Source organism: Garra rufa, chromosome 24, assembly GCF_049309525.1.
Source record: "Garra rufa chromosome 24, GarRuf1.0, whole genome shotgun sequence".
NCBI classification, from domain to species: domain Eukaryota; kingdom Metazoa; phylum Chordata; class Actinopteri; order Cypriniformes; family Cyprinidae; genus Garra; species Garra rufa.
In genome coordinates this window covers 27,745,660-27,770,744 of record NC_133384.1, presented here as the reverse complement: position 1 = coordinate 27,770,744, position 25,085 = coordinate 27,745,660, and the positions used below count along the sequence as shown (strand labels likewise).

General features: G+C 33.0%; 2 protein-coding genes across 5 annotated transcripts in view; both read left to right on the top strand.

Moving 5' to 3' along the window:
• prkag2a (protein kinase, AMP-activated, gamma 2 non-catalytic subunit a) overlaps positions 1–25,085 on the top strand; it is a 234,895-nt gene that overhangs the window by 84,475 nt on the left and 125,335 nt on the right. The gene's annotated exons all lie outside the window — the stretch shown is intronic.
• Positions 8,507–23,304, top strand: sh3glb1a (SH3-domain GRB2-like endophilin B1a). Of its 3 annotated transcripts, XM_073830484.1 has the most exons (11): positions 8,507–8,742; positions 10,220–10,361; positions 12,490–12,618; positions 12,830–12,963; positions 15,112–15,204; positions 15,377–15,466; positions 16,196–16,219; positions 18,479–18,568; positions 18,692–18,792; positions 22,006–22,225; positions 22,297–23,304. In XM_073830484.1, exons 1-11 carry the CDS (start codon positions 8,680–8,682, stop codon positions 22,402–22,404), a joined length of 1,194 nt encoding a protein of 397 aa, XP_073686585.1. In that variant the 5' UTR covers positions 8,507–8,679; the 3' UTR covers positions 22,405–23,304. The 3 variants fall into 3 exon arrangements, with proteins under 3 accessions (XP_073686585.1, XP_073686586.1, XP_073686584.1); XM_073830485.1 differs by lacking the exon at positions 15,377–15,466 and having other exon boundaries at positions 8,508–8,742; positions 15,112–15,208; positions 16,152–16,219; XM_073830483.1 differs by lacking the exons at positions 15,377–15,466; positions 16,196–16,219 and having other exon boundaries at positions 8,512–8,742.

Genomic DNA, 25,085 nt, shown 5'->3' with positions numbered 1-25,085 from the left:
AAGGGGGTGAGTATTATCTGTAAATTTTTGTTCTGAAAGTGAACTACTCCTTTAACTATGCAGTTACTTGAAAAAAACAGCATATGCTGGTTAGGTAGGTTTTGATGCTGGGATGCTGGTGTAAGCTGGTCCTTTGCTGGTTTATGCTGGTCCTTAACCAGCAACATGACCAGCTAAGGACCAGCAAAGCACCAGCTAAAACCAGCATCCCAGCATCAAAACCTACTTAACCAGCATATGCTGGTTTTTTTAACAGGGTAGTTACTGAAATGTGGAGTTTTAAACAGTTTTTGACCATTTTTGTGTTCAGGATTTTTTTTAGCCGGCCTGAAATCATGTCTCAATGACGTACGCGATCCGACATCAAAAGGGCTAGTTTTAGGCTAGTTTTTGAGTAGCATTTTTGCAGATTTTGTTTTTGAAAACAAAAAAAATTTGCCAGTTGAGCGAGTCGGCAGCGGTCCCACAAGTGGGTGTGGTTTCATTGCCGATGGTGGACACGCCCCCAGCACTTGTGAGCAGAGAACACTGCTTATTTTTTCAATATTTTTATAACTTGGTGTGACACCAAGGTTCAAATGCTCACTAATGCTTCAGAAGCAAACGCGATGCATTAATAGCCAGGGGTGAAAACTTTTGAACAGTATGAAGATCAGGGTAAATTTAACTTATTTTGTCTTCTGGGAAACATGTAAGTATTGTCTGTTGCATCTGAAGGACAGTACTAAATTAAAAAAATGAAAATTAAGAAAAATGTACAAATCATCAATCCGTTTCAAAAGTTTTCACCCCTAGCTCTTAATGCATTTTTTTCCTTTTGAAGCATCAGTGAGCATTTCAACCTTCTGTAATAGTTGCATATGAGTCCCTCAGTTGTCCTGAGTGTGAAAAGATGGATCTCAAAATCACACAGTCATTGCTGGAAAGGGTTCAAATACATAAAAATGCTGAAAAACCAAAGAATTTGTGGAACCTGAAGGATTTTTCTGAATAACAGCAGGCAGTTTAACTGTTCAGGACAAACAAGGGGCTCATGAACAACTATCATTAAAAAAAAAAAAAAAACACAGCTGTGGATCATTCAGGTAACAACATCAAGAATCAAGTGTATGTAAACTTTTGAACAGGGTCATTATCACTATTATTTTCTCTTGTGGACTATATGTAAACCTTTTTTATGTGAAATATGTTATTCAGGTAAGTACTAAATAAAAAATAACATGCATTTTGTATGATCCCTCTTATTTTGGTAAAATAAATGACATTTAGAGATTCTGCAGTACACTTAAGTACACTTAAGTGGTCTTTTATTTCATTAATAATATCAAAGAATTAATAAGTACAGTACAAGTGCACATTTAATACAATTATGCACACTTCTCTTTCAAAAGTCTGCACAACATTGCAAGAATCTCATTTTACCCCATTAAAGTTTAGACAGCTGCCACTGGCAACTAAACACAAATAACCAAATTACACTTCAAAAAGCATTCCGAAAGATATACTTGTGTCTATTTTTGTGTGAATTCAAAATTTAGGGAAATCACTGAACCTAATATGTACACAAAAGTGCATGCGGGTTCATCCGGGTTGATTACATTAAAACTGTGTGTATACATAGTAACAATGCTGGATTTGTGATCTTTAGTTTAGTTATTTATTTATAACATTATAAGAGCAGTAAATGTGGTTAAATACCCTAATAGTTTACAGATTCAAGCTTGAATGGCCATAAATGTCAAATGTCAATATGACAAGAGTTCATTTTGGACATTTTATGAGTTCCAACCCTGACTTTCATATTAATTCTCGATACAAGATTCATAAAACATTAAAAACGGCATTCATGCATTCTGTTTAAAAAAGCTAGTAAGGAGTTTTTTTCAGTGGACATTTTCAAAGTGTTCATCTCTATGGCTCAAGATTGTTTACCCTCACACATATTTCACATACCCCTGTTAAAATGTCAGGAAACTGGCAAAAATGCCATGATGTAACAAATTATCCTTGCATGTCTAATCAGAACCTGATAAATTTTGTTTATATATTCATAGGATTACTCAGTAATGACACAGATCTGATAATGACAGTAAACATCTAATTAGCAGGTGATTACTCAGTGGCTCCATGCAGCACTGAAAGAAACGGAGACTTATGGATTCATTATAGCTTGAGCAGGCTGAACCAAACCACTGCTTATTGCACAGAGATTTCTTTTTAATCTAATAATTATATTTACTTCTTATGTTATACTATCTGCCACGTCTGTCACTCTCACTCTATAATCTTTATTAGTTAAAAAAAAAAAAACATCTTTGTGTTTTTGTGAACACCACACATTAACTGACTGTCATCTGTGGTTCTTTAAGCCATTAGAGATGATGACAGACTCCATGTTCAACTCATTCAGGTGTGGCCAATTGAAATATGGTCCACACCTGGTCAAAACATATTCATTATGTGAGGAGGTGGTTGATTTGAATAGAATGATGCTTATTAGAATTAGAGAAGATCTGTGAGAAGATAAGAATTAGAAAGTGCTAACGTTAATTCTCTTGAAAACGTAAACATTTAGCTCATATACATATGCAAACCTTTTATGTTTAGCTAATAGTAATAATAGTATCACTGTAAAAAAGTTGTTTTAACTTTAATAAGTAAGTGTTTGTGCTGCCTTAAAATTATAGGTTTACTCAACTCAAATATTCAAGTTGTCATGTAGTACAACTTTACATTTCACATTTTAAGGCAGCACGAACACTTACTTTTTTTAAGTTGAAACAACTTTTTTTACAGTAATAATAATAGTTTTGCCAAGTTGATTAATCGCGATTAATCACATCCAAAATAAAAGATAGTGTTTATGTGTTCTGTGTATGTTTATACCTATATACATATATATAAATATAAATATACACACACATGAATATATTTTAAAAATATATGTAATACATATTGATATTTTTGTATAATTAAAAAAAAATAAAAAAATAAAATATATATATATATATATATATATATATATATATATATGGCTGTTCAAAGGTTTGGGATTTTTTATGTTTTTTAAAGAAGATTCTTGTTCTTATGAAGGCTGCACTTATTCGATCAACAAATACAGAAAAAAGTATTTTATATACATTAAAATAGAATTGATTCCTGTAACCAAAGCTCAATTTTTAGCATCATTACTTAAGTCACATGATCCTTCAAAAATCATTTTAATATGCTAATTTATCAATGTTGGAAACAGTTGTGCTGCTTAATTTAAAGTTAAAAAGAGCAGCATTTATTTAAAATATAAAGCATTTTTAAACAATATACACTACTATTCAAAAGTTTAGGGTCAGTAAATTTTCTTTTTCTGAAAGAAATGAATACCTTTATTTTAACAAAGATGTGTTAAATTAAGAAAAAAGTGTTAGCAAAGATTTATATTGTTAGAAAAAGATCTATATTTAGAATATGCTGTTCTTTTAAACTTTTTATAAATCAAAGAATCCTGAAAAAAGAATCACAGGTTCCAAAAAAATATTTGGCAGCACAACTGTTTCCAACATTGATAATTCTAATAATAAATCAGCATATTAAAATGATTTCTGAAGGATCATGTGACACTCAGGACTGGAGTAATAGCTGATGATCACAGGAATAAATTATATTTTAAAGTCTATTAAAACAGTAACCATTATTTTATATTGTAATAACATTTCGCAATATTACTATTTATTTTTGATCAAATAAATGCAGCCTTGATGAGCATAAGAGACCTTTTTAAAAAAAACTTTTACCCAATTTTTTGAATGGCAATGTATAAATATTCTACATATATATATACAATATGTTTGTGAATTTATATATACATGTAAATATAGACAGTACACACATGTAAAACTTTTTGACAGCAGTAATAATAATGATAAATGTAATAAATTCATTTTGCAGGATCTTAAAATGTTACATTTTTGCAAACATCGCCTGTTTAAATATTAAAATACTCAATGAACACAAGACAAAAACACCTTTGTTTGCCTTCTTGATAAAACAACCTTCTGAAATAAAAGGCAAATCAATATGCAGGTCATTTCCCTATGTCATTGTGAATATGAAATAAAAATGATTGACATTTTATTGTTTGTATCATGTTCCAGTCCATATCCACAACTTTTGGCTTTGTATCTGAGAAGAACATGAGTATAGTCAGATGTGAACTTACAGGCATGTTTATCCGAAGCGATCTCCTTTTCCTTGAATTTTTCTTCTCATCTTTCTTCTTAGGATCCATTGCAGTGCTGCCCATCTCCCAAAATAATATTTGGCTTTTTGGCAAAGGCTTACTTAACGCTGGCAACGAGAACAAAATCCATCGCTCCTACATATAAGAGCAACAGAAGAATTTTCAGTAGCTAATATTAAAAATATTTTTTTTGATTTTCCAGGCTTTCGTACGAAATAATACAGGGTTAATTTCTGTCGGTTTCTGAAAAAAAAAAAAAAAAAAAAAAAAACACTCGCACCCTCAGTGAAAAATAAAAACTTGTATGCGCACGAACAGAAAATGTGTAGAGGATGAAATGCTGTCCGGTTTTGTGTGGAAGCATCAGTGTGCGTGTGTATTGAGCATAGTGAAAACGCGCCGCATCCTCCTGTCAATTAAATGACGTAACGTAAAGGGGGCAGGGCTTGGATTAATTTTCAGTTACTACGGTTACAAGCGCAGATGCTGCAGTGGCCAGAAACAAGGTAGGTGAAAAAAATATACAAACATTTAACAAACCAGCGATAACCTTTAATATCTGAAGAACCTTTCTGTTTCACTTGTGGTGAAAGAAGGTTCTTCAGATTATAAAAAAGGTAAGAAAGATGGTTCTTTAAAGAACCTTTGGCTGAATGGTTCTCTGTAGAACCAAAAATAGTTATTTTATCGCTTTTAAAAGAACCTTTTAAGGCACTTTATTTTTAAGAGTGTATGTAGCAGCTTGCCTACCTGACCTTTATGTAAAATATAGGCTTACATGTCCTCCTGAGAACACTTATCACTTAAAATAGATCCTTCTCTTTATATCTTTCTATATTTATCCATATATAGATGTTATAAAAGATCTGAAACCCCTGTTTAAACAACAAAGTTGAATGTTAACATCTAGGCCTATAAATGAATTTGACATTTAATACGACGAGATTCATTTTATTTGAAGTATGCCAAATGTCAGACCCCACCTTGATCCTTTTATTCGTCCTGTAATTAAACTCTTATCTCTAAATTACAGGCAGGTGAGCCGAACTCAAAACACATTCATTAAGAACAACTACTGCCTACTGTTGTTAAATGCTGCCATCTAGCGAAACTTAAAGGTAACTTAAAGATCAGTATTTAAGTATTAGCACATATGTGACCCTGGACCACAAAACCAGTCATAAGGTTAAATTTTACAAAACTGAGATGTATACATCATATGAAAGCTCAATAAATAAGCTTTCTATTGATGTTTGGTTTGTTACGATAGGACAATATTTGGCCGAGATACGTCTATTTGAAAATCTGAAATCTTAGGGTACAAAAAAATCAAAATACTGAGAAAATCACCTTTAAAGTTGTCCAAATTAAGTTCTTAACAATGCATATTACTAATCAAAAATTACATTTGGAAAGATTTACAGTAGGAATTTTACAAAAAATCTTCATGGAACATGATCTTTACTTAATTTCCTAATGATTTTTGACATAAAAGAAAAATCAATAATTTTGACCCATACAATGTATTTTTGGCTATTGCTACAAATATACCCCAGCGACTTAAGACTGGTTTTGTGATCCAGGGTCACATATAGGCTTATTTAACTTAAGTTTACCCAGCAATAAAAGCAGTTGATGTCAGTAGGATAGATTTTCACAATGGGAAATAGAAAGATTAAATAAGTCAATGGTTCAGCAATAAAGTCAGCTGCTAACTTTAAATAAAATGGTTCAAGCTTATCAGGCCCTGCAGACATAAATGTGACCCTAGACCACAAAACCAGTCATAAGTCACACAGGCATATTTGTAGCAATAGTCAAAAATACATTGTATGGGTCAAAATTGTAGATTTTTCTTTGATGCCAAAAATCATTAGGATATTAAGTAAAGATCATGTTCCATGCAGATATTTTGTAAATTTTCTCCCATAAATATATAAAAACGTAATTTTTAATTAGTAATATGCATTGCTAACTTCATTTCGGCAACTTTAAAGGAGATTTTCGCAATATTTAGATTTTTTTCACCCTCAGATTTAATATTTTCAAATAGTTGTGTCTTGGCCAAATATGATCCTATTCTAACAAACCATACATTAATGGAAAGCTTATTTATTCAACTTTTCAGATGATGTATCTCAATTTCAATAAATTAACCCTTATGACTGGTTTTGTAGTCCAGGGTCACATTTGGGTCCAAAAAAACTAAAAAAAGCTTTATAGATCTCAGAAACAGAGACATTTTTGATTTATTTTAACAATTAATTTACATGGAATATCAGTTGAAGGTACAATAGGAGAATTTATTGTAGAACTATTTTGTGAATGAGCTTCAAATTACAGTAGTATATGAGCGTGATACCACTTTCATTTGGAGAGATATCAAGCTGTTTTGTGCCCATATTTTGTTATATCATGTCATCTCTACTGTGTAGTAAGTCTGCACTATGTTTTTACATCCTTCTACAATGGAGTCATTGAGTTATGCCTTCAAACAATTCGTTCAGATGGCTGATTCGTTCAAGAATGAAGCTAGTACCGGTCTTTATGAATGAACCACTGAATCATTGACTCAAATTATTTATTCAAAAATGCCATTCAGTAACCAAATACAGCTGCACAGTTATATTACAAATAATTAACTGCCTACTGGCCAACAACTCAGAGACTTGGTAGTCTTTGCATCGCAACTTCTCTTATTACAAAGCTCAGTGGGTGATGAATTGGCCTCTTTAGTCAACTTCTCTTGGGTTTGCTGTCTTCAATGGCAGTGGATACTAGTGTAGGTTGGTGAGTGCCGTCATATCACACCATATCTATGGGAATGACCCACTGCGTCAGGTGGTGTGACACACTCACTGACCCATCACTCACCTGAAAGCACTCTTACCATAGCAAGACGCTGCTTTAGATTCTTGCACTGACAGTGACAGACCAATAGTGAGGCATCGCTCGGTGGGTGACAGATGGTGTCAAAGACAGCTTCTTGTGAGATTGTTGACCACAAAAATAATTAGAATATATTTGCAAATAAGCAGCTAAGCGATGCGAAGACTACCAGTCAGGGTACAGGAGATGATCTATCCTTGATAGAATTGAATACCACAGAAGAACTATTAAAAAAAAAAAAATGTATATATATATATATATATATAAATAGCAATATGCAAAAAAAATATATATGTTCATGTTAAGACGATGGCAATAGTTTACATTGAACTGTCAGAAAATAAATATTCTTAAATACATCTAACTAACAAAATAAAAACCAAAAACATAACACAATAAAAAAAAATACATTTGTAGGTTAAAATGTATAATGATTTAATAATTTTCATAATTTTTTTAACCAATAAGTCTGCCACTTCAACTGCTCAAGCTCTTTTAGTTGAATGGATTCTGATCATAGCCGCGGGAACATATTTTTTCTTGGGAGGCGGGGCTTGATGTTGCAGGGCGCGGCCGTGGTGGGAGTTTTTAGACAAAATCCTAATATTAAACAGTCCAAACTAGGCATTTTGACTTCTCTGGAATATTTTACAGTATATTTTAGTGTTGCTGTAACCTTGCTGTAGCCTGAATGTTATACGCCAGGCAATAATACAGGACTGCTGTAAATAGCGCGCACCAGCTTAAACCAGCATCAAAACCTACCTAACCAGCATATGCTTTTTTTTTTTCAACTAGATAGATAGATAGATAGATAGATAGATAGATAGATAGATAGATAGATAGATAGATAGATAGATAGATATATAGATAGATAGAACGATAGATAGATAGATAGATAGATAGATAGATAGATAGATAGAACGATAGATAGATAGATAGATAGATAGATAGATAGATAGATAGATAGATAGATAGATAGATAGATAGATAGATAGATGTAAACAACCATTTTCCTCTTGCATTCTGCTCTGGCGGCCTGTAGAGGCCGCTATACACAAATAAATACATAGACATACAAACATATCCTGATTAAAGTTTAACTACAAGAGAAAAGAGCTCAGCATGACAACTCGACAAAATAAAAACATGCTACCCAAGTCTCAAATCTGAAGCAACTAGTCTGACTCACTGTGGCACTCTGGGCCTAAAAACACAATGTCCCGGATCTCTATGCAACACGACATAATATTAATGAAAATGCTTTATTAAAAAAAGCCCCATTGCGTTTTGTTTTATATAACGCTAATGTTTTTAGCACACATATGTTGATACCGGACACTTATCGTGGTCCAACTCCGGTTCTGTGCTCGCAGTAATCAGATCTGTGGGTGGTTCTTCTTCCTCTTCTCCGCCGGCTGTTGCTTTAGTTTAGTCATACTTTCACAAAAAAACCGGCCGTTGTAATAAAGGATAAAATTGATGCCATCTCATTTATTTACATTATCCCGACGTGCGCACTCACTTTTAATAAATAGTTTTAAAACTTAAAGATGGATTTTAACGTGAAGAGACTGGCAGCGGACGCTGGTACTTTATTCAGTCGGGCGGTGCAAGTAAGTGCAAATTCAGATTCGCTGTAAAGAAGTTTTTAATTATGTTTTATTTCAACACGTGAACTCTAAACACTGTCTTTTGGGGCATTAAGACGCTTTGGGTGATTTCTAATGTACATACCGCAGTATTTCTGTGACTTTCTCTCTTAAGGCCTTTCTCGTGTTGTAACGGTAAATCTGTTTTGTTCATCGACTTAGAATTAAATTTATCTGTTGTTTTAGTGCAGACGCAAATATTTAATGCTTGGTTATGGCTTTTAGTTATTTATACTTTGTTATATGGCCAAAATAGACTGATATTTTCACTTTTTGTCTTGATTCAGTTTGTGAGGCTAACGCTAACGGGCTAAAGCAGAGTTTAATCCGGTAGAGCTCAGCACATCCACACACAAAGGCTGTGTCCTAAACCTAATGTGCTGTCTAGTTAGACAACAGTTTTAGCCTTTGGCATAGAGATGGTCATATTTGCTGATGACGCGGAAAAAACGCGGATATGATGGCCAAAAACGCTGCTCACTAGGATTTGAGACACACATAACCATTCACATAACACTCTGCAAAACAAACACTTCAGTGTGTTTATCAAGTGCCAAACACTTTATAGGCCTGTTATTGATATAATTCTAAAACTAGATAAATGTTTGGACACTTCCTTTTATATAAATCTGTCAGGAATGCTTTTATGTATTTCTAGATACTTTTTTGTGTGTGTTGTGTAACTACACTATACCATGTAAAAGTTTTTGAACAGTAAGATTTGTAATCAGTGATGTTTTTTAAATTTTTTTTTTTTTAATGCTTACCAGGCTGGCATTTATTTGATCCAATATACAGCAAAACATTTTACCATTTAATTATAATGTTTTCTATTTGAATGTATTTGAAAATGTAATTTATTCCTGTGATATCAAAGCTGAATTTTAGCATCATTATTCCAGTTACATGATTCAGAAATCATTATACTATTCTGATTTGCTGCTCAAAAAACATTTATTATTATTATGTTGAAAACAGCTGAGTATAATTTTGTTTAATTTTTTTTTGATGAAAGTTCAGAAGAACAACATTTATCTAGAATAGAAGTCTTTTGAAAAATTATAAATGTCTTTATAATCGCTTTTGATCAATTTAAAGTATCTTTGCTAAATAAAAGTATTAATTATAATTTCCACAAAAATATACTGACAAAAGCTTTTTATTTCAGATAAATGCTGATATTTGTATTGTTCTATTCATCAAAGAATTCTGAAAATAATGTTCTAAACTGTTTTAAATATTGATAATATTTAATGTTTCTTGAGCAGCAAATCGTGATATATTTTAGTTTACATCAAGGCGTTGAATATTATAACATATTACACAGTGACAGCACTTTGAATTCGTCTGAAATTACCTTGTTTCAAATATTCGTGACAGTAATATGGGCAAACATATGCTCCTCAAATTAAAAAAAAAAAATTGTTGTCTTTACAAACAGTTCACAGAAGAAAAATTTGGCCAGGCTGAGAAGACTGAGCTGGATGCACATTTGGAGAATCTCCTCACCAGAGCTGAAACCACTAAACACTGGACAGAGAGGATTTTGAAGCAGACTGAAGTGTTACTGCAACCAAACCCAAGTAAGATTCATTTCAGTGATTGGACAGTTTATTAGCAATGACATCTGCATCTAATTAGAGATTCTAGTGCTTGTTATTTGTATGTGATATGATGGTACAATTGAACATTTTTCTCTCGGAGGGTTCATCTTTTAACTTTATTCTTCATCATAGCATTCAAATCTCACAGAAATGTCAGAAAGTCTATAACTATAGCTGCTAGAGATGCTCCGATCAGCATTTTTGGGGCCGATCACCGATTACCGATCACCAAGATCATGATCTGCCGATGCCGATCACTGCTGATCACAGAAAGTGAAAGTGAAAGTTGTGACGTATTGTCAAATATGGTGACCCATACTCGAAATTGGCCCTCTGCATTTAACCCATCCAAGTGCACACACACAGCAGTGAGAAGTGAACACACACACACACACACACACACACACACACACACACACACTCACACACACTGCATTGCACAGCCATTAGGATAAAGGTATGGGAATCTTTTATCTATAATCTAGCAGAGTTTGCACCATTTGTAGAAATGAAACTAACTCTAAATTAACAATATTGAAAAAAAAACTGTAGTAATAGGCTACAGTCAATATCTTGAAGAACCACCAAGTTAGGGTTATAGACGACAGGATCGTATATCGACGATAGTTAGAGATCTCGCCTGTTGCTGATGCCTTTGACGATAGCAAGACGATTATTATTATCCGTCAAAAAGGCGCCTAACTTTAGCGATGCAGTGCAGAGAGTAGGTTCTAGGATGCTTCAGAAACTTGCCGTGGTAAAAACATGCATAGAGTGGCCACGTCTCCTTAACACGTGATGAAGTTCTTTGATTAGGTAAATGTTCTTTGCTTGTTATTTGTAGCTGCTTTTTAAGATGATGTAAGGATTTTATTATCCAGCATCGCACAGTCATTAGGATAAAGGTAGTAAAATGTGGTTTAGGCTGAATTAAATATGATATATCAGAATCCGTCTGTATATAGGAAACATAAACATTCACCTCAGTAACATCTATATGCGTTCATTAGAATTACGATGCGATAAAATGGCGCTAAACATATGCACGTGAATTACACGGGCACCGTTTCTCCTCATTCTATATTAACTGATCTACAACATGATCTGATGACAGCAATCAGACATACAGCGGTAACATTATTGCAATATGACGGGTATAGAAAGATACATGCATTTACATTCAAGCACGCACATTTACCACTTACTGAAGATATCAGAGAATGAAACCGAAAGTATACTTTTCCGCCAAAACTACAGTCAGCGCTCTGTACACGCACAACTTAGTCACATGCCCAATAACAAGACTACCCTTACAAAACAAATAAGGAATTTAGTACTCATGTTGCCACTGGTAAGCTCCGTTCTGCAGTTGTTTACCTGTGCACCGTGCATGCACATGTGAAAAAGTCGCGCGAGTAATTTAGGTCAAGTGATCGGCGCTTTTGGGGTTCGCCGATCAAGCTATTTTTAGCCAATATCGGCCGATCATGATCGGTGGCCGATCAATCGGAGCATCACTAATAGCTGCTCTCCTCACTATGGTGCCACACCACTTTAAAAAATCATCAGGACAGAGAAACACTCGCACAACAGGAGGGAACAAACAGCTGGTCAAAACACAGAACTAGCACGCTCACCTGTCAACTCAATCACATCTAGAATATTGCATTCCTTTACTTTAAAAAATCACTGCAGTACAATTCTCTAGACTCTCTAGGTCAATAATTATGAAAAAAATGTTTTAATATATCAAAAAAGCTATAACGGGGTTGTTTAGAAAAGGGGCCTGTCCGACTTTACCCAAAATCCTATAAAGCCTAAAGGAAAACTCAAAACGTCACAAAATCCTGAAAACTTGTATTGTAATCTGTATTTGTGGGAAATAAAAAAGGTTTGCTACATAATGTCTTTTTTTCATGTGCTTAAATGCTTTTATAAGCTGCTATATTTATGATTATTATTATTAATAGTAATGATTTTCACTGAAAAAAAGAAGTGCTAACATCTAAATTAATACGTTTTAAGTTAAAAATATTATTGAACACCACTTAGTCTATCTGAATACATTAGGTTTGCATTGTAATGTTATTATTATCTGCATTTTCAGATGTCAGAATAGAAGAATTCTTGTATGAAAAACTGGACAAAAAGGTGCCCACGCGGATGAACAACCATGAGCTTCTGGGTCAGTCCATGATCGACTCTGGGAATGAATTCGGGCCTGGAACTGCTTACGGTAAGCATCAAATACATGGGCAGCCTAGTGCCCCAATTACCCATAGTACCTCATTCAATAATAGTAGTATATTGCCAATGTGTGCCTAATGCCTACTAAAGCACTAGTTGTCTGTAAATTAGATGTGAAAGCCCATTTGCTGTTATGAGAGTAGCCTCTAGGCATCTCATAATTTTGTTAGAATATTGATTTGGTCTGTTGCTGTCCACAGGAAACGCTCTGATAAAGTGCGGCGAGACGGAGAAGCAGATCGGAGGAGCGGAGCGAGAGTTAATACAGAGCTCTGCCATCAATTTCCTCACTCCTTTCCGCAACTTTTTAGAAGGAGACTTCAAGACTATATTGGTGAGAACAGGAAACCCTAACAACACATGAATTAGTGGGTTTTAATGTTTTTTTAAAATACGTTTTTTATGCTCATCAAGGCTGCATTTATTTGATCAAAACTAGAAAACAACAGTAATATTGTGTAATGTTATTTTAATGTAAAAAAGCTGTTTTCTATGGGAATATATTTTAAAATGTAATTTATTCCTGTGATGCAAAACATGATGATATGCTGATTTATTATCAATGTTGGAAACAGTTGTGCTGCATAATATTTTGTTAGAACCTTGAGATACTTTTTTCAGGATTCGTTAATAAATACAAGGTTTAAAAGAACAGCATTTATTTAAAATAGAAATCTTTTGTAACAATAAAAACTACCATTTAAAAGTTTGTGGTCAGTAAATTTAAAGTCGTTGTTGTTGTTGTTGTTGTTGTTGTTTTTAAGAATACTACTTAAATACTTTTATTCCCCAAGGATGAGTTAAATAGATAAAAAGTGATAGCAAAGATATTGTTAGAAAATATTTCTATTTTGAATAAATGCTGATTTTTTTTTTACTTTTTATTTCTCAAAGAATCCTGAAAAAAGAATCACAGGTTTAAAAAAAATATATATATATATATTAAGCAGCAGAACTGTTTCCACCATTAATATTAAGACTGGAGTAATGGCTGATGGCTTTGCATTACAAGAATAAATTGTATTTTAAAAATGTATTCAAATAGAAAAACATTATTTTAAACTGTAATATTATCTCACAATATTACTTGTTTTTTATTGTATTTTTAAAATATAAACATTTATATTATATAAAAATAAAAAAGTCATTTTAAACTAATAATATTTCACAACATTACTGGTTTTAATACATTTTACAGCATAAGAGACTTCTTTAAAAAAAACACACACAAAAACATACTGAGAATAAACTCATTAAACTTAAACTGAGATGAATAAAATCAGATTTGATTACATTTTTAAACCATATATGTGACCCTGGACCACAAAACCAGTCTTAAGTCGCTGGGGTATATTTGTAGCAATAGCCAAAAATACATTGTATGGGTCAAAATTATTGATTTTTCTTTTATGTCAAAAATCATTAGGAAATTAAGTAAAGGTCATGTTACATTAAGATTTTATGTAAAATTCCTACTGTAAACCTATCAAAATGTAATTTTTGATTAGTAATATGCATTGTTAAGAACTTAATTTGGACAACTTTAAAGGTGATTTTCTCAGTATTTTGATTTTTTTGCACCCTTAGATTCCAGATTTTCAAATAGATGTATCTCGGCCAAATATTGCCCTATCCTAACAAACTATACATCAATAGAAAGCTTATTTATTGAGCTTTCATATGATGTATATATCTCAGTTTTGTAAAATTTAACCTTATGACTGGTTTTGTGGTCCAGAGTCACATATGGATCAACTTTGTATAAAAGCCCGTTTCCACCACTGAATTAAAAACAGAACGAGGACTTTATTCTAACTTTTTTTCTCAGAATTATGAGATGTAAACTCGCAATTGCAAGGTATAAAGTCAGAATGCAAGATATAAACTCGCAATTCAGAACTTTTTCTCAGAATTGTGTTATATGAATTTACAATTCTAAGAAATTAAGTCAGAATTTTCTTTTCTCGCAAATGCGAGTTTGTATCTCACAATTCTGACTTGATAACTTGCAATTTCGTGCCATGATGCCAGAATTTCTAGATATAAACAATTCTGAGAACACAGTCACAATTGTGAGTTTACATCTCGCAATTCTGGGAAAAAAGTCAAAATTGAGAGGAAAAGTAGTCAAAATTGTGAGATTTAAAAAGTTACAATTATATTTTTGTTTTATTTCGTGGTGTAGACAGGCTTCCATAGCTTTGTAAATATTGGATTTAACAGATGTTTTTTGTTTGTTTGTTTGTTTGTTTTTTGCCATTCAAACTAAAAGTACAGAAAACTAAATTAATTTGAGTTGGAAACACTAAAAAAAGATCAACTTTGCAATCTGTCTAAATAAAAAATATGGTTCATTGTTTTGTTAAGAGCTCAAAAACCATCCAATGTGTGTAAAGCTGCAACAGGTTTAACTTAAAGAATGTCTGAGAGGTTTTAATAATAAAAATGTAACTTTAACAAACCAAACTCATCTGCTCCACAGAAAGAGCGCAAACTGCTTCAAAACAAACGACTGGACCTTGATGCTGCGAAAACCAAGCTAAAGAAGGCCAAAATGGCTGATGCCAGAGCTCTGGTGAGTTATTATTGCTTCTACGCGAGTTAGAATTGCATTTTCCTCATAAATATGACTCAATGTCAATGATTTTCCTATTGGAACTGTTTTACAAATATAAGCATCTAGTAATCGGAGACTTGCAGAAATGCAGCTCTTCACTGTCTCTTATTTTTTTGTCGGCACTCGGTAGCCCCTCAGTACGACCCCTCCTCCAGGGGACGCTGGTTACGTTGCCAATTTCTCCTTCATGGTGAATTTCCTCCATGTGAAATGGCTGAAGGTTGGTCTGTGTGTGTTTCACTCAAGTGCCAAGCAGTGTTTGCTTCAGGAGAGCCACCTTTAAGACACGCTAGTTCCTCTTTAAGCTGTTGATTAAGCTCTTTTGTCCCGGATATTAGCAGCGTGTGTGTTCCCAGGTTCCTTTTTTGTTGTGCATATAGAGTTAGGAAAGAGGATATCCATGTTTGCTCAACATCGTGATGACATTTCAAAACTGCTCTTTTCCCTTGGCCCCAGTTTCACAAGAGAAGTAAAGAAGTGCTTCAAGATCTCCTCATGACCAGCACTCAACCTACACACACATATATATACACCCACTTAAACACATCGGTACCCAAACAAACAGCTGCCCTCTTCCAAAATGGGAAGTGTTTCGTTTGCTTCGATTCGCCGTGAATTGCGCAAATAATTTCAGTGAATTTCTGCAACTAGTCCATGTTCCCTACAGCAGTAGTGATTTGTGTTGAATCCTTTTTCATGCTAACCATAGTTTTTGACACAATACCATGTTTTGATTATTATCACTATGATAAAATTGTCTTAGCTTCGTATTTGCATCATTGCAATCAAAATTTGGAAATTAAAATGAATCACAATTTATATTTTAATCACAATAACTAGTGGTATTTTGATTGAAACTGGTTACCATGTTCAATTTTCCTTTTTTGTTTGGTGGTAACGCTCAGGTCTGTCTCTAAATATATTATCACTGTTTTCAAATGCTGTGCAGATGTGGGCAGAGGAAGTGATGAAGGTAAGAAGAATGTCAATCTGCCATTTTGGATCAGCTGTGAATCTTGGCACTAATGTGAAAACTGCACTCTGTCGTGATGAGTTGCTCTCTTCAGTGAAAAACCTGAAAATAGGCCGGTTTCATTGCATAATGTTTCTTTTTGTGCTTACAAAGCTTGTTTTCTATGTCTTTAATTTCCAACTTCATTTTAAGTTTCTAGTGTCATACAAGATTTCTCAGTGCATGTCAAAAAACAGCAAAATATCTTGTTAATAGGTTATCCAAAGAACTTTTCTTTAAAAATTAGCAATGTGCTGAGCTAGTAAGCTTAGTATGCTTGCTAAAGTGAAATTACCAAGTAGATGCAAGGTCCACACAAAGCATCTTGCGTAACAATGACTTTACTAAGGTTGAATGGTTTATCACTTGTTTTTTATATTTTATGATGATCACACCAGTATTATTTAGGATTCTTTTAGTAAAAATGTTTTGAATTTCAAATTATGTATATATATATATATATATATATTTTGTATATTTTAAGTTTTAGTAATTTCTGAAGTTTATATTTTTTATTGGTGTTTTAACTTCAAGTACTTTTGACCACAAAAGTATTAAATATTCTTTTAATATTTTGAATTGTTTTTATGTCACAATTTTTCATCATTTTTAATTTATAATTTAATTTCTTTATTTTTGTATTGTTTTAAATTTTTCTGTATATATTTTGAATGTATATTTTCAGTTTTTATTTTAGTTTTAGTTTATTTCTGTCATTTTATTTTGTCAATTTTTGATTAGTCTTTTGACTCTTATTATATTATGTTTGCCCACACCAGTATTATTTTAGTATTCTTTTAATATTTTGAAATATTTATTTATTTTTTATATTAGTTTGAGTTTTAGTAATTTTTCTGTCATTTATTCATTTATTTTTTTATTAGTGTTTTAACTTTAATTACTTTTGACCACACCAGTATTATTTTAGTTAATATTTAGAATTTTAAATTGTTTAACTGTATATTTTCAGTTTTCTTTTAATTTTTGACATTTTAGTAATTGTTCAGTCCTTTTTATTTATTAATTTTATTTATTTTTGATCACACCAGTATTATTTTAGTATTCTTTATTCTATTTTGAATTGTTTTGATGTATTTTCAGTTTTCATTTTAATTTTAGTTTAAGTAATTTCTGTCATTATTATTTTGTTAATTTTTTATCAATCTTTTGACTCTTATTATATGACATTTGACCACACCAGTATTATTTTAGTATTCCTTTAAGATTTTGAATGGTTTTTAATCTATATTTTCAGTTTTAGTAATTTTTCTGCCATTTAAAAAAAAAAAAGTTAATTTTTTTTAACTTTAATTACTTCTGACCACATCAGTATTATTTTAGTATTTTTTTGTTAATATTATTTTGAATTGTTTGTATTGTATATTTAAGTTTTCATTTTAAGTAGTTTTTCTGTCATTTTTATTAGTTTGTTAGTTAGTTCTGTCGTTTTTTTATTTATTAGTGTTTTAACTTTAATTTCTTTTGACCACTCCAGTATTTTTATTTTAGCTATTAATATTTTGAATTTGTAATTTTTAACTTTAATAACTTTTTCAGATTTAGTCGTTTTAGTACTTAATTTATAACCTAAAGTTATTTTCAGTTAGTTGCCATGTAGCATCTCTGATTTTCAGTGTAAGTTTCTTTATTTTTCATTGCAAGTTTTCATCTAATATTTTATTTAATTTTAGCTTTATTTTATTACAGGAAAATGATTTCTATTTGTTTTATTTACCAACATTCTGCTTCCAAAATCCCTATATTTCCTATATATTGCATTCACTTTATACTCTCAAGAGAAGCAGTATGTCATCTGCCCACTTTCCACTTAGTGTTTAAAAAATGGCTATTTAAATACTACTCTTTTTGACATCTTTTTACATACTAAGGAAGTACACATATTTGGACGTGGGTCAGAGATACAACTTCTCTAAGAGGATTCATACAGAGCTTCCTTAATACTGACTGCTCATCTATGAACTAGATGATTTTAAAAATATGTTTTTACACAAATCGCTAACAGACTGGTTTTCTCTATAAAACCTTTCAACACTATCTGTTTGAAAACACACCAGCTGTTTTTTCAGTTATCAGTTGCTTTGTTCCCTTTAAACAATGTGAGGTCTTTTAAGTGCACTAGTTCTGCTGAATCTCAAATCTTCCATTGGCTTCAGCTGTATAACTAAAACATTTCCTGACTCTCTTCTCTCTCTCTTTCAGGCCGAGCAAGACCTGAAGATGACACAGAGTGAGTTTGACAGACAAGCAGAGATCACCAGACTTCTTCTGGAAGGAATCGGCAGCACACATGTGAGCTCATCCGAAAACTTGCTGCTCGCTGGGCCACCTGCCAATACAGTTTTATTCTGCAATCCCAAGGTCTGATCTATAACAAACCATATAATATCTTTCCCAATTTTCTTTTTGTCCCAGGCCCATCATCTCCGCTGTCTAAATGACTTTGTGGAGGCTCAGATGACATATTACGCCCAGTGTTACCAGTACATGGTCGACCTCCAAAAGCAGTTGGGGAAGTAAGACTTTTTTTAAGATTTTCATCAATATGTTTTTATGATCATATGGGCCATTCTACAGAATTGGTGCAAACTGCTGTCCCACAACTAAAAAACACATTTAAAAAGCCTTTACGTTTTCAAATCTTCGATGTTTATTAAGATCCTTCTCTTATCTATTAAAGCCCATAGTAAAATTTAAAATATTAGTGAGCTTAATATATATATAAAATCATAATTTATTGGGTACTTTCCCATTTATTTCAACTAATGAAAATGATATTGAAATAATGTTTGTGTTTTTTTCCAGTGTTGTTTTAAATACTATCTTTTTGGTTTAAATTAAAAAAAAAATGAGGCTAAAAAAAATTGAATGTATGTTTTGGTCTTTTGGCAGAGACTTTATCTAAACCCATAAATTTAAAGCTAAAATCCATGATTTTATCTAAACCCATAAATTTAAAGCTAAAATCCATGATTTTATCTAAACCCATGAATTTAAAGCTAAAATCCATAATTTTATCTAAACCCATAAATTTAAAGCTAAAATCCATGATTTTAACTAAACCCATAAATTTGAACTATGAGTGTCCCCCACTCATAGCTACAAGGTGCGAGTAGATAGGCCCCATCATTTTGAGGTAAATGTGTTAAAGGGATGGTTCGGAGTAGAATTGACTTCATTGCTATGCACTCCGAAGCCCATGTAAATACCCCATCCGAAGTTTTTTTTACCTTAGTCGAACATTTATGGAGATATTAGAGTTTTTCGAATTGCTTGTTACAGGAGTGAATGGTACATGTGATGTATCTCGTAAATTGCACCACTAAACGTGCAAGTAATCTTACCAAACTTGTACAGTAGTGTAAATAGGTTATGTACTCACAAAACGCTGCATCAGAACATTTGTAAGTCCACCATGAGTGTTTTAAAAACACTCAGAACTACTAGTCTCAGAAACTACAAGTCGACGTCACTTCCCTGGTTTGAAAAAAACACGTAAAAGTCCTCCTACTACATCTGTGTGCATGTCAACTTGTAGGAGGACTTTTACGTGCTTTTTTCAAACCAGGGAAGTGACGTCGACGTGTCGCCATTTGTAGTTTTTGAGACTAGTAGGGATCGGCTAAAACGTGTTTTTAAAACACTCATGGTGGACTTACAAATGTTCCGATGCAGCGTTTTGTGAGTACATAACCTATTTACACTACTGTACAAGTTTGGTAAGATTACTTGCACGTTTAGTGGTGCAATTTACGAGATACATCACATGTACCAATCACTCCTGTAACAAGCAATTCGAAAAACTCTAATATCTCCATAAATGTTTGACTAAGGTAAAAAAAACTTCGGATGGGGTATTTACATGGGCTTCGGAGTGCATAGCAATGAAGTCAATTCTACTCCGAACCATCCCTTTAAGTCAGAAAAATCAGGGTAACTTAAAGAAACATCACTACTGAACGCCTTTTTCTCTGCAGTTAAGCACACTTTTTGGGAGTTATTCCATAATATTTAGTTTTTATGTATATACCACTGTTCAGAACTGTGCTATAGCTAACTATGGTTTGATTAGCATCTAGGCTAGGTTCAAAGTTATCTAAAATTGTCAATACCGAAACATTTGGTGGCGTTTCAGTAGTGACATCATTGTTTTTTAGGTGTTGTCCCATAGAATTGCCACTACCGTAACAGTCACGACCGAAACATGTCACCATTTTTTTCGGAAGTGACGAGTTCTGTAATGTGAAGTGGTTGCTACCAAAACATTGTCACTGCTGAAAATGTCCTGTCATGACCAAAACATGGGATGTTTTGTTAAAAATAAAGTATACTGAATTATCAACTAAGATGTTATATTGGTTCAGTGTATATTCAAACTATCGAATCCTTTAAGTTTGAAATCAGTATGATCAACTTTTTGCCTTTTACAAAGAAGATTTGGATTCAAAATACAACAAATCTCATAAACCACACTTGAAATATTGATAACTTGATTGTTATGGATTTAGCTTTGAAAATTTTTAAATAAATTATCAAAAATATATATTTACAATCTAGATGTAAGCAAAATCTTAAAGGAGAAGTTCACTTCCAGAACAAAAATATACAGATAATGTACTCACCCCCTTGTCATCCAAGATGTTCATGTCTGTCTTTCTTCAGTCGTAAAGAAATAGTTTTTTTTAAGGAAAACATTTCAGGATTTTTTCTCAGTGTACTTGTATGGTGCCCCAAATTTAAACTTCCAAAATGCAGTTTAAATGCAGCTTCAAACGATCCCAAATGCAGTTGTAAATGCAGCTTCAAACGATCCCAAATGCAGTTGTAAATGATCCCATCTGAGGAAGAAGAGTCTTATCTAGCGAAACAATTTTTTTTTTTTTTTTTTTTTTTTTTAATTACAATTTATATACTTTTTAACCTCAAACGCTTGTCTTGCACTGCCGGAACTGTTTTTTCTGGTTCAAGACAGGGTTGTCGAAAAACCTTCTCATTTTCTCAACTTCAAAATCGTCCTACATCGCTGTATTACCTTTTTTGTTAAGGGTGTTTGATCCTCTTTGCATGTTCACTTTGCAAACATTGGGTCAGTACTTCTGCAGCGATGTAGGACGATTTTAAAAATATTTTTGAAGTTGAGGGAGAAACTGTCTTGAACTAGAAAAAACAGAGTTCGGACAGAGCAAGACCAGGCGAGCGTTTAAAGTTAAAAAGTATATAAATTGTAATTAAAAAATAAATAAATAACCAATCGTTTTGCTAGGTAAGACCCTTCTTCCTCGGCTGGGATCATTTACAACTGCTTTTGGGATCACTTGACTCATTTAAACTGCAAGTCCATTATATGGAGAAAATTCCTGAAATGTTTTCCGCAAAAAAAAATCTTTACGACTGAAGAAAGACAGACATGAATATCTTGGATGACAAGGGGGTGAGTAAATTTATTTTTGTTCTGGAAGTAAACTAATTTAATTGGTCAATATAACCCTTCTAATTAAATTATTATTACTGTTTTGTACCACGACCAATGTTTTGAACTGACCAATTTGGGTAGAAGACAAATATTCCAAAACTTTCTGACAATACAATATGAGAATTAACCGCACCAGAAATGTGTACCTTGGATGTTATACAAATACTTCTTTTCCCAAAACGTTTCCAACTCTGACTTTGGACCAATTGTGTAGAATGGCCCATGTAACTCATCTGAACTTATCTTTCTCCTCCAGCTTCCCTTCGGCTTTCTCTTCCAACAACAACCAGTCAACCAGCGGCGCGGCCAGTGTCTCTGTCCCCATCCTGCCGCTCTCAACCTCTCTTCCTGCCAGCTCAGCCAATGCGTCTTCAGGTTTCACCGAGCTGCAAAACTTCAGCGGGAGCCGCAAAGCACGGGTGCTGTACGATTACGACGCCGCGGGCAGCAACGAGCTCTCCTTATTGGCCGATGAGGTGGGCGGCACATTTTTATTTTGTACAACTATCTCTCAATATGAATTTCCACTAATTGTCTCTTATTGCAGGTGATCATGGTGAGCAGCGTTCCAGGCATGGACTCTGATTGGCTGATGGGTGAACGTGGGAATCAGAAGGGAAAAGTGCCTATTACTTATTTGGAGCTGCTAAATTAAGAGAAACTAGAACCAAAAGAGAAAGTAAAGTGTATTCCAGCTGTGCTGCGTACCGTATATGCAACCTTGACGTCTTGTGCTGCTCACACGCAACAGTATTTTATCAGATATGACGTCTTGTGGTCCCAAAATGGGATGAGGTTCTAACCGGACGAGTGTTTACAGATTAATTCATGCATATTTTTTTTGTTTAAAATGCTTTTGATGTGACATGCCTTGATGTTATACAAAAAAAATGAGTATTTACATTTGTTTACAACAAGTAAGTATTAAGACTGATTGTCATTTTTATGATTTTTAAAGCAGTTTCCATTATGTACATGAACACATTTCAGGTTCTAGAACATTTCAGAGGAATTCTTGTTGAGGTGGAGACGCAAATATGCCATAATTTATTTTCAGGGTCTCGTATACGGCCCCACCGTAGCTGACATGTGCCTCGACTATTATGTTTCGCGGTTTACGTTTCTCTTTGTGTTAAAAGGTTGAGTACACAAAGAAAATGCTTTATTTGCACGCAGACAGCCTTTCCTGTTATGCATTATGAAACTTTCTTTTTTATACATGCATCCTTCAGAAACCACATTAAGCATACGACGGTTATGATACAACTATTCATTTCATGATAAAAACGAAATCTATTTAGTCTAATTGTACTGTTTTTATACCTATGTGCCTTACATTTGTCTTGGAGGTGATGTTTTTAAGAGATGAGTGCTAATTTTATGCATATTGTGCCATCCTCTGTCTAATAAAAGCAATTTTTTTTTTATTTACTCTGACATTTACAGTATACTACAAAAGCACAGGTTATCTAACTGCTTCAGTTCTGTGATTACTACCAGAGATTTATAAACAATGTTTTTGTTACATAATAAACAAAAATGTGTAGGCTTTTTACCCTGTCTGTTTTTTTAATTATTGTCTTATTAATTATCATGTCATGTGCTGTTTAGAATATATATATATATATATATATATATATAAATAATACTGTTTGCACTACAAAGTAGTGTGTTCATAATTAAGTTAATACATTAAAATACTATGGTAAGACCACCAATTGCTATATTAAGGAACTAAACGAGCTGTTTTGTACAGCTAAAAAGAACTGGATGCAGATGAAACGAGAAGCAAGACCCATATAATGTACAAAATGGCCGCGCCCACTTTTCAGCTACAGTTTTTGCCTTATTGTAAGGGGTAGGTGTTAAATTTAATAAAACAATTTTAAAAGGTAGGAATTTTAATTTATTGTTAGTTTTCGCTTGCAGCTGTCGCCTTTCCAGCGGGGAAAAGGTGGATACTCTTAAGTTAATAAACTCAAGATGTTTTTAACTGTAAACCGCTTTTTCTGACTAAAATATGGGTCTTCTGTCCATGTTATTGCTTTGTCCAGCAACATTTTAAAATTTAAAATGGCTTAATGGATTTTTTTTTTTACTTACAAATACACATCTTTTCACTTTACAAGATGTTAATTGTTGGACTAGAGTCGTACCGATTATTTGTGGCTGTTTTTATCAGCCGTTTGGACCCATTCACAGCAGAAGATCCTTAATGGAAACCCGTTTCCGCCACTGAATAAAAAAAAGGTAATTGCGACTGGCAATACTGCCTTTTCTTCTCGGGATTGTGAGATATAAACTCGCAGTTGCATGTTATAAAGTCAGAATTATGAGATATTAACTTTGCCAGATATAAAGTCACAATTCTGACATTTTTTTCCTCAGAATTGTACTCACAAATGCGAGAAATAAAGTGAGAATTGCGACTTTTTCCTCAGAAGTGCGTGATATAAACTCACAAATGCGAGAAATAAAGTGAGAATTGCACATTTTATTTCACAATTCTGATTTTTCCTCAGAATTGCGCGATATAAACTCACAAATGCGAGAAATAAAGTGAGAATTGCGACGTTTTATCTCACAATTCTGATTTTTCCTCAGAATTGCGCGATATAAACTCACAAATGCGAGAAATAAAGTGAGAATTGCGACTTTTTCCTCAGAAGTGCGTGATATAAACTCACAAATGCGAGAAATAAAGTGAGAATTGCGACGTTTTATTTCACAATTCTGACTTTTTTCTCAGAATTGCATGATACAAACTCGCAATACTGTCTTTTCTTCTCGGAAGATATAAACTCGCAGTTGCGTGTTATAAAGTCAGAATTATGAGAAACAGATATAAAGTCACAATTCTGACATTTTTTCTCAGAAATGTGAAATATAAACTCGCAATTGTGAGTTGAGGGGAAAAAGACTGATATGTTATCAAATAATGTAAAAAAAAAAGAAGTAACAACTGCAAGATATAAACTCACAAATGCGAGAAATAAAGTCAGAATTGTGACATTTTTTCTCAGAATTGCGAGATATAAACTCACAAATGCCAGAATTAAAGTGAGAATTGTGACATTTGATCTCACAATTCTGACTTTTTTCTTAGAATTGCATGATACAAACTCTAATTCTGACTTTTCTCTGAATTGTGAAATATAAATTTGCAATTGTGAGTTGAGGGGGAAAAGACTGATATGTTATGAAATTATGTAAAAAAAAAAAAAAAAAGTCTCACAATTGTGAGATATAAAGTTGCAGTTTACATCTCGCAAATCTGACTTATTTCTCAAAATTGCTAGTTTATGTCTGGCAATTTTGACTTTACAACTCACAATT

Excerpts from the sequence above, each read along its gene's own strand:
- sh3glb1a (XM_073830484.1), top strand. The coding sequence starts at position 8,680 with ATGGATTTTAACGTGAAGAGACTGGCAGCGGACGCTGGTACTTTATTC. Across the intron at positions 12,619-12,829 it reads CGGGCCTGGAACTGCTTACG|GAAACGCTCTGATAAAGTGC; the intron begins GTAAGCATCAAA and ends TGCTGTCCACAG. Across the intron at positions 18,569-18,691 it reads AAGGAATCGGCAGCACACAT|GCCCATCATCTCCGCTGTCT; the intron begins GTGAGCTCATCC and ends TTTTTGTCCCAG.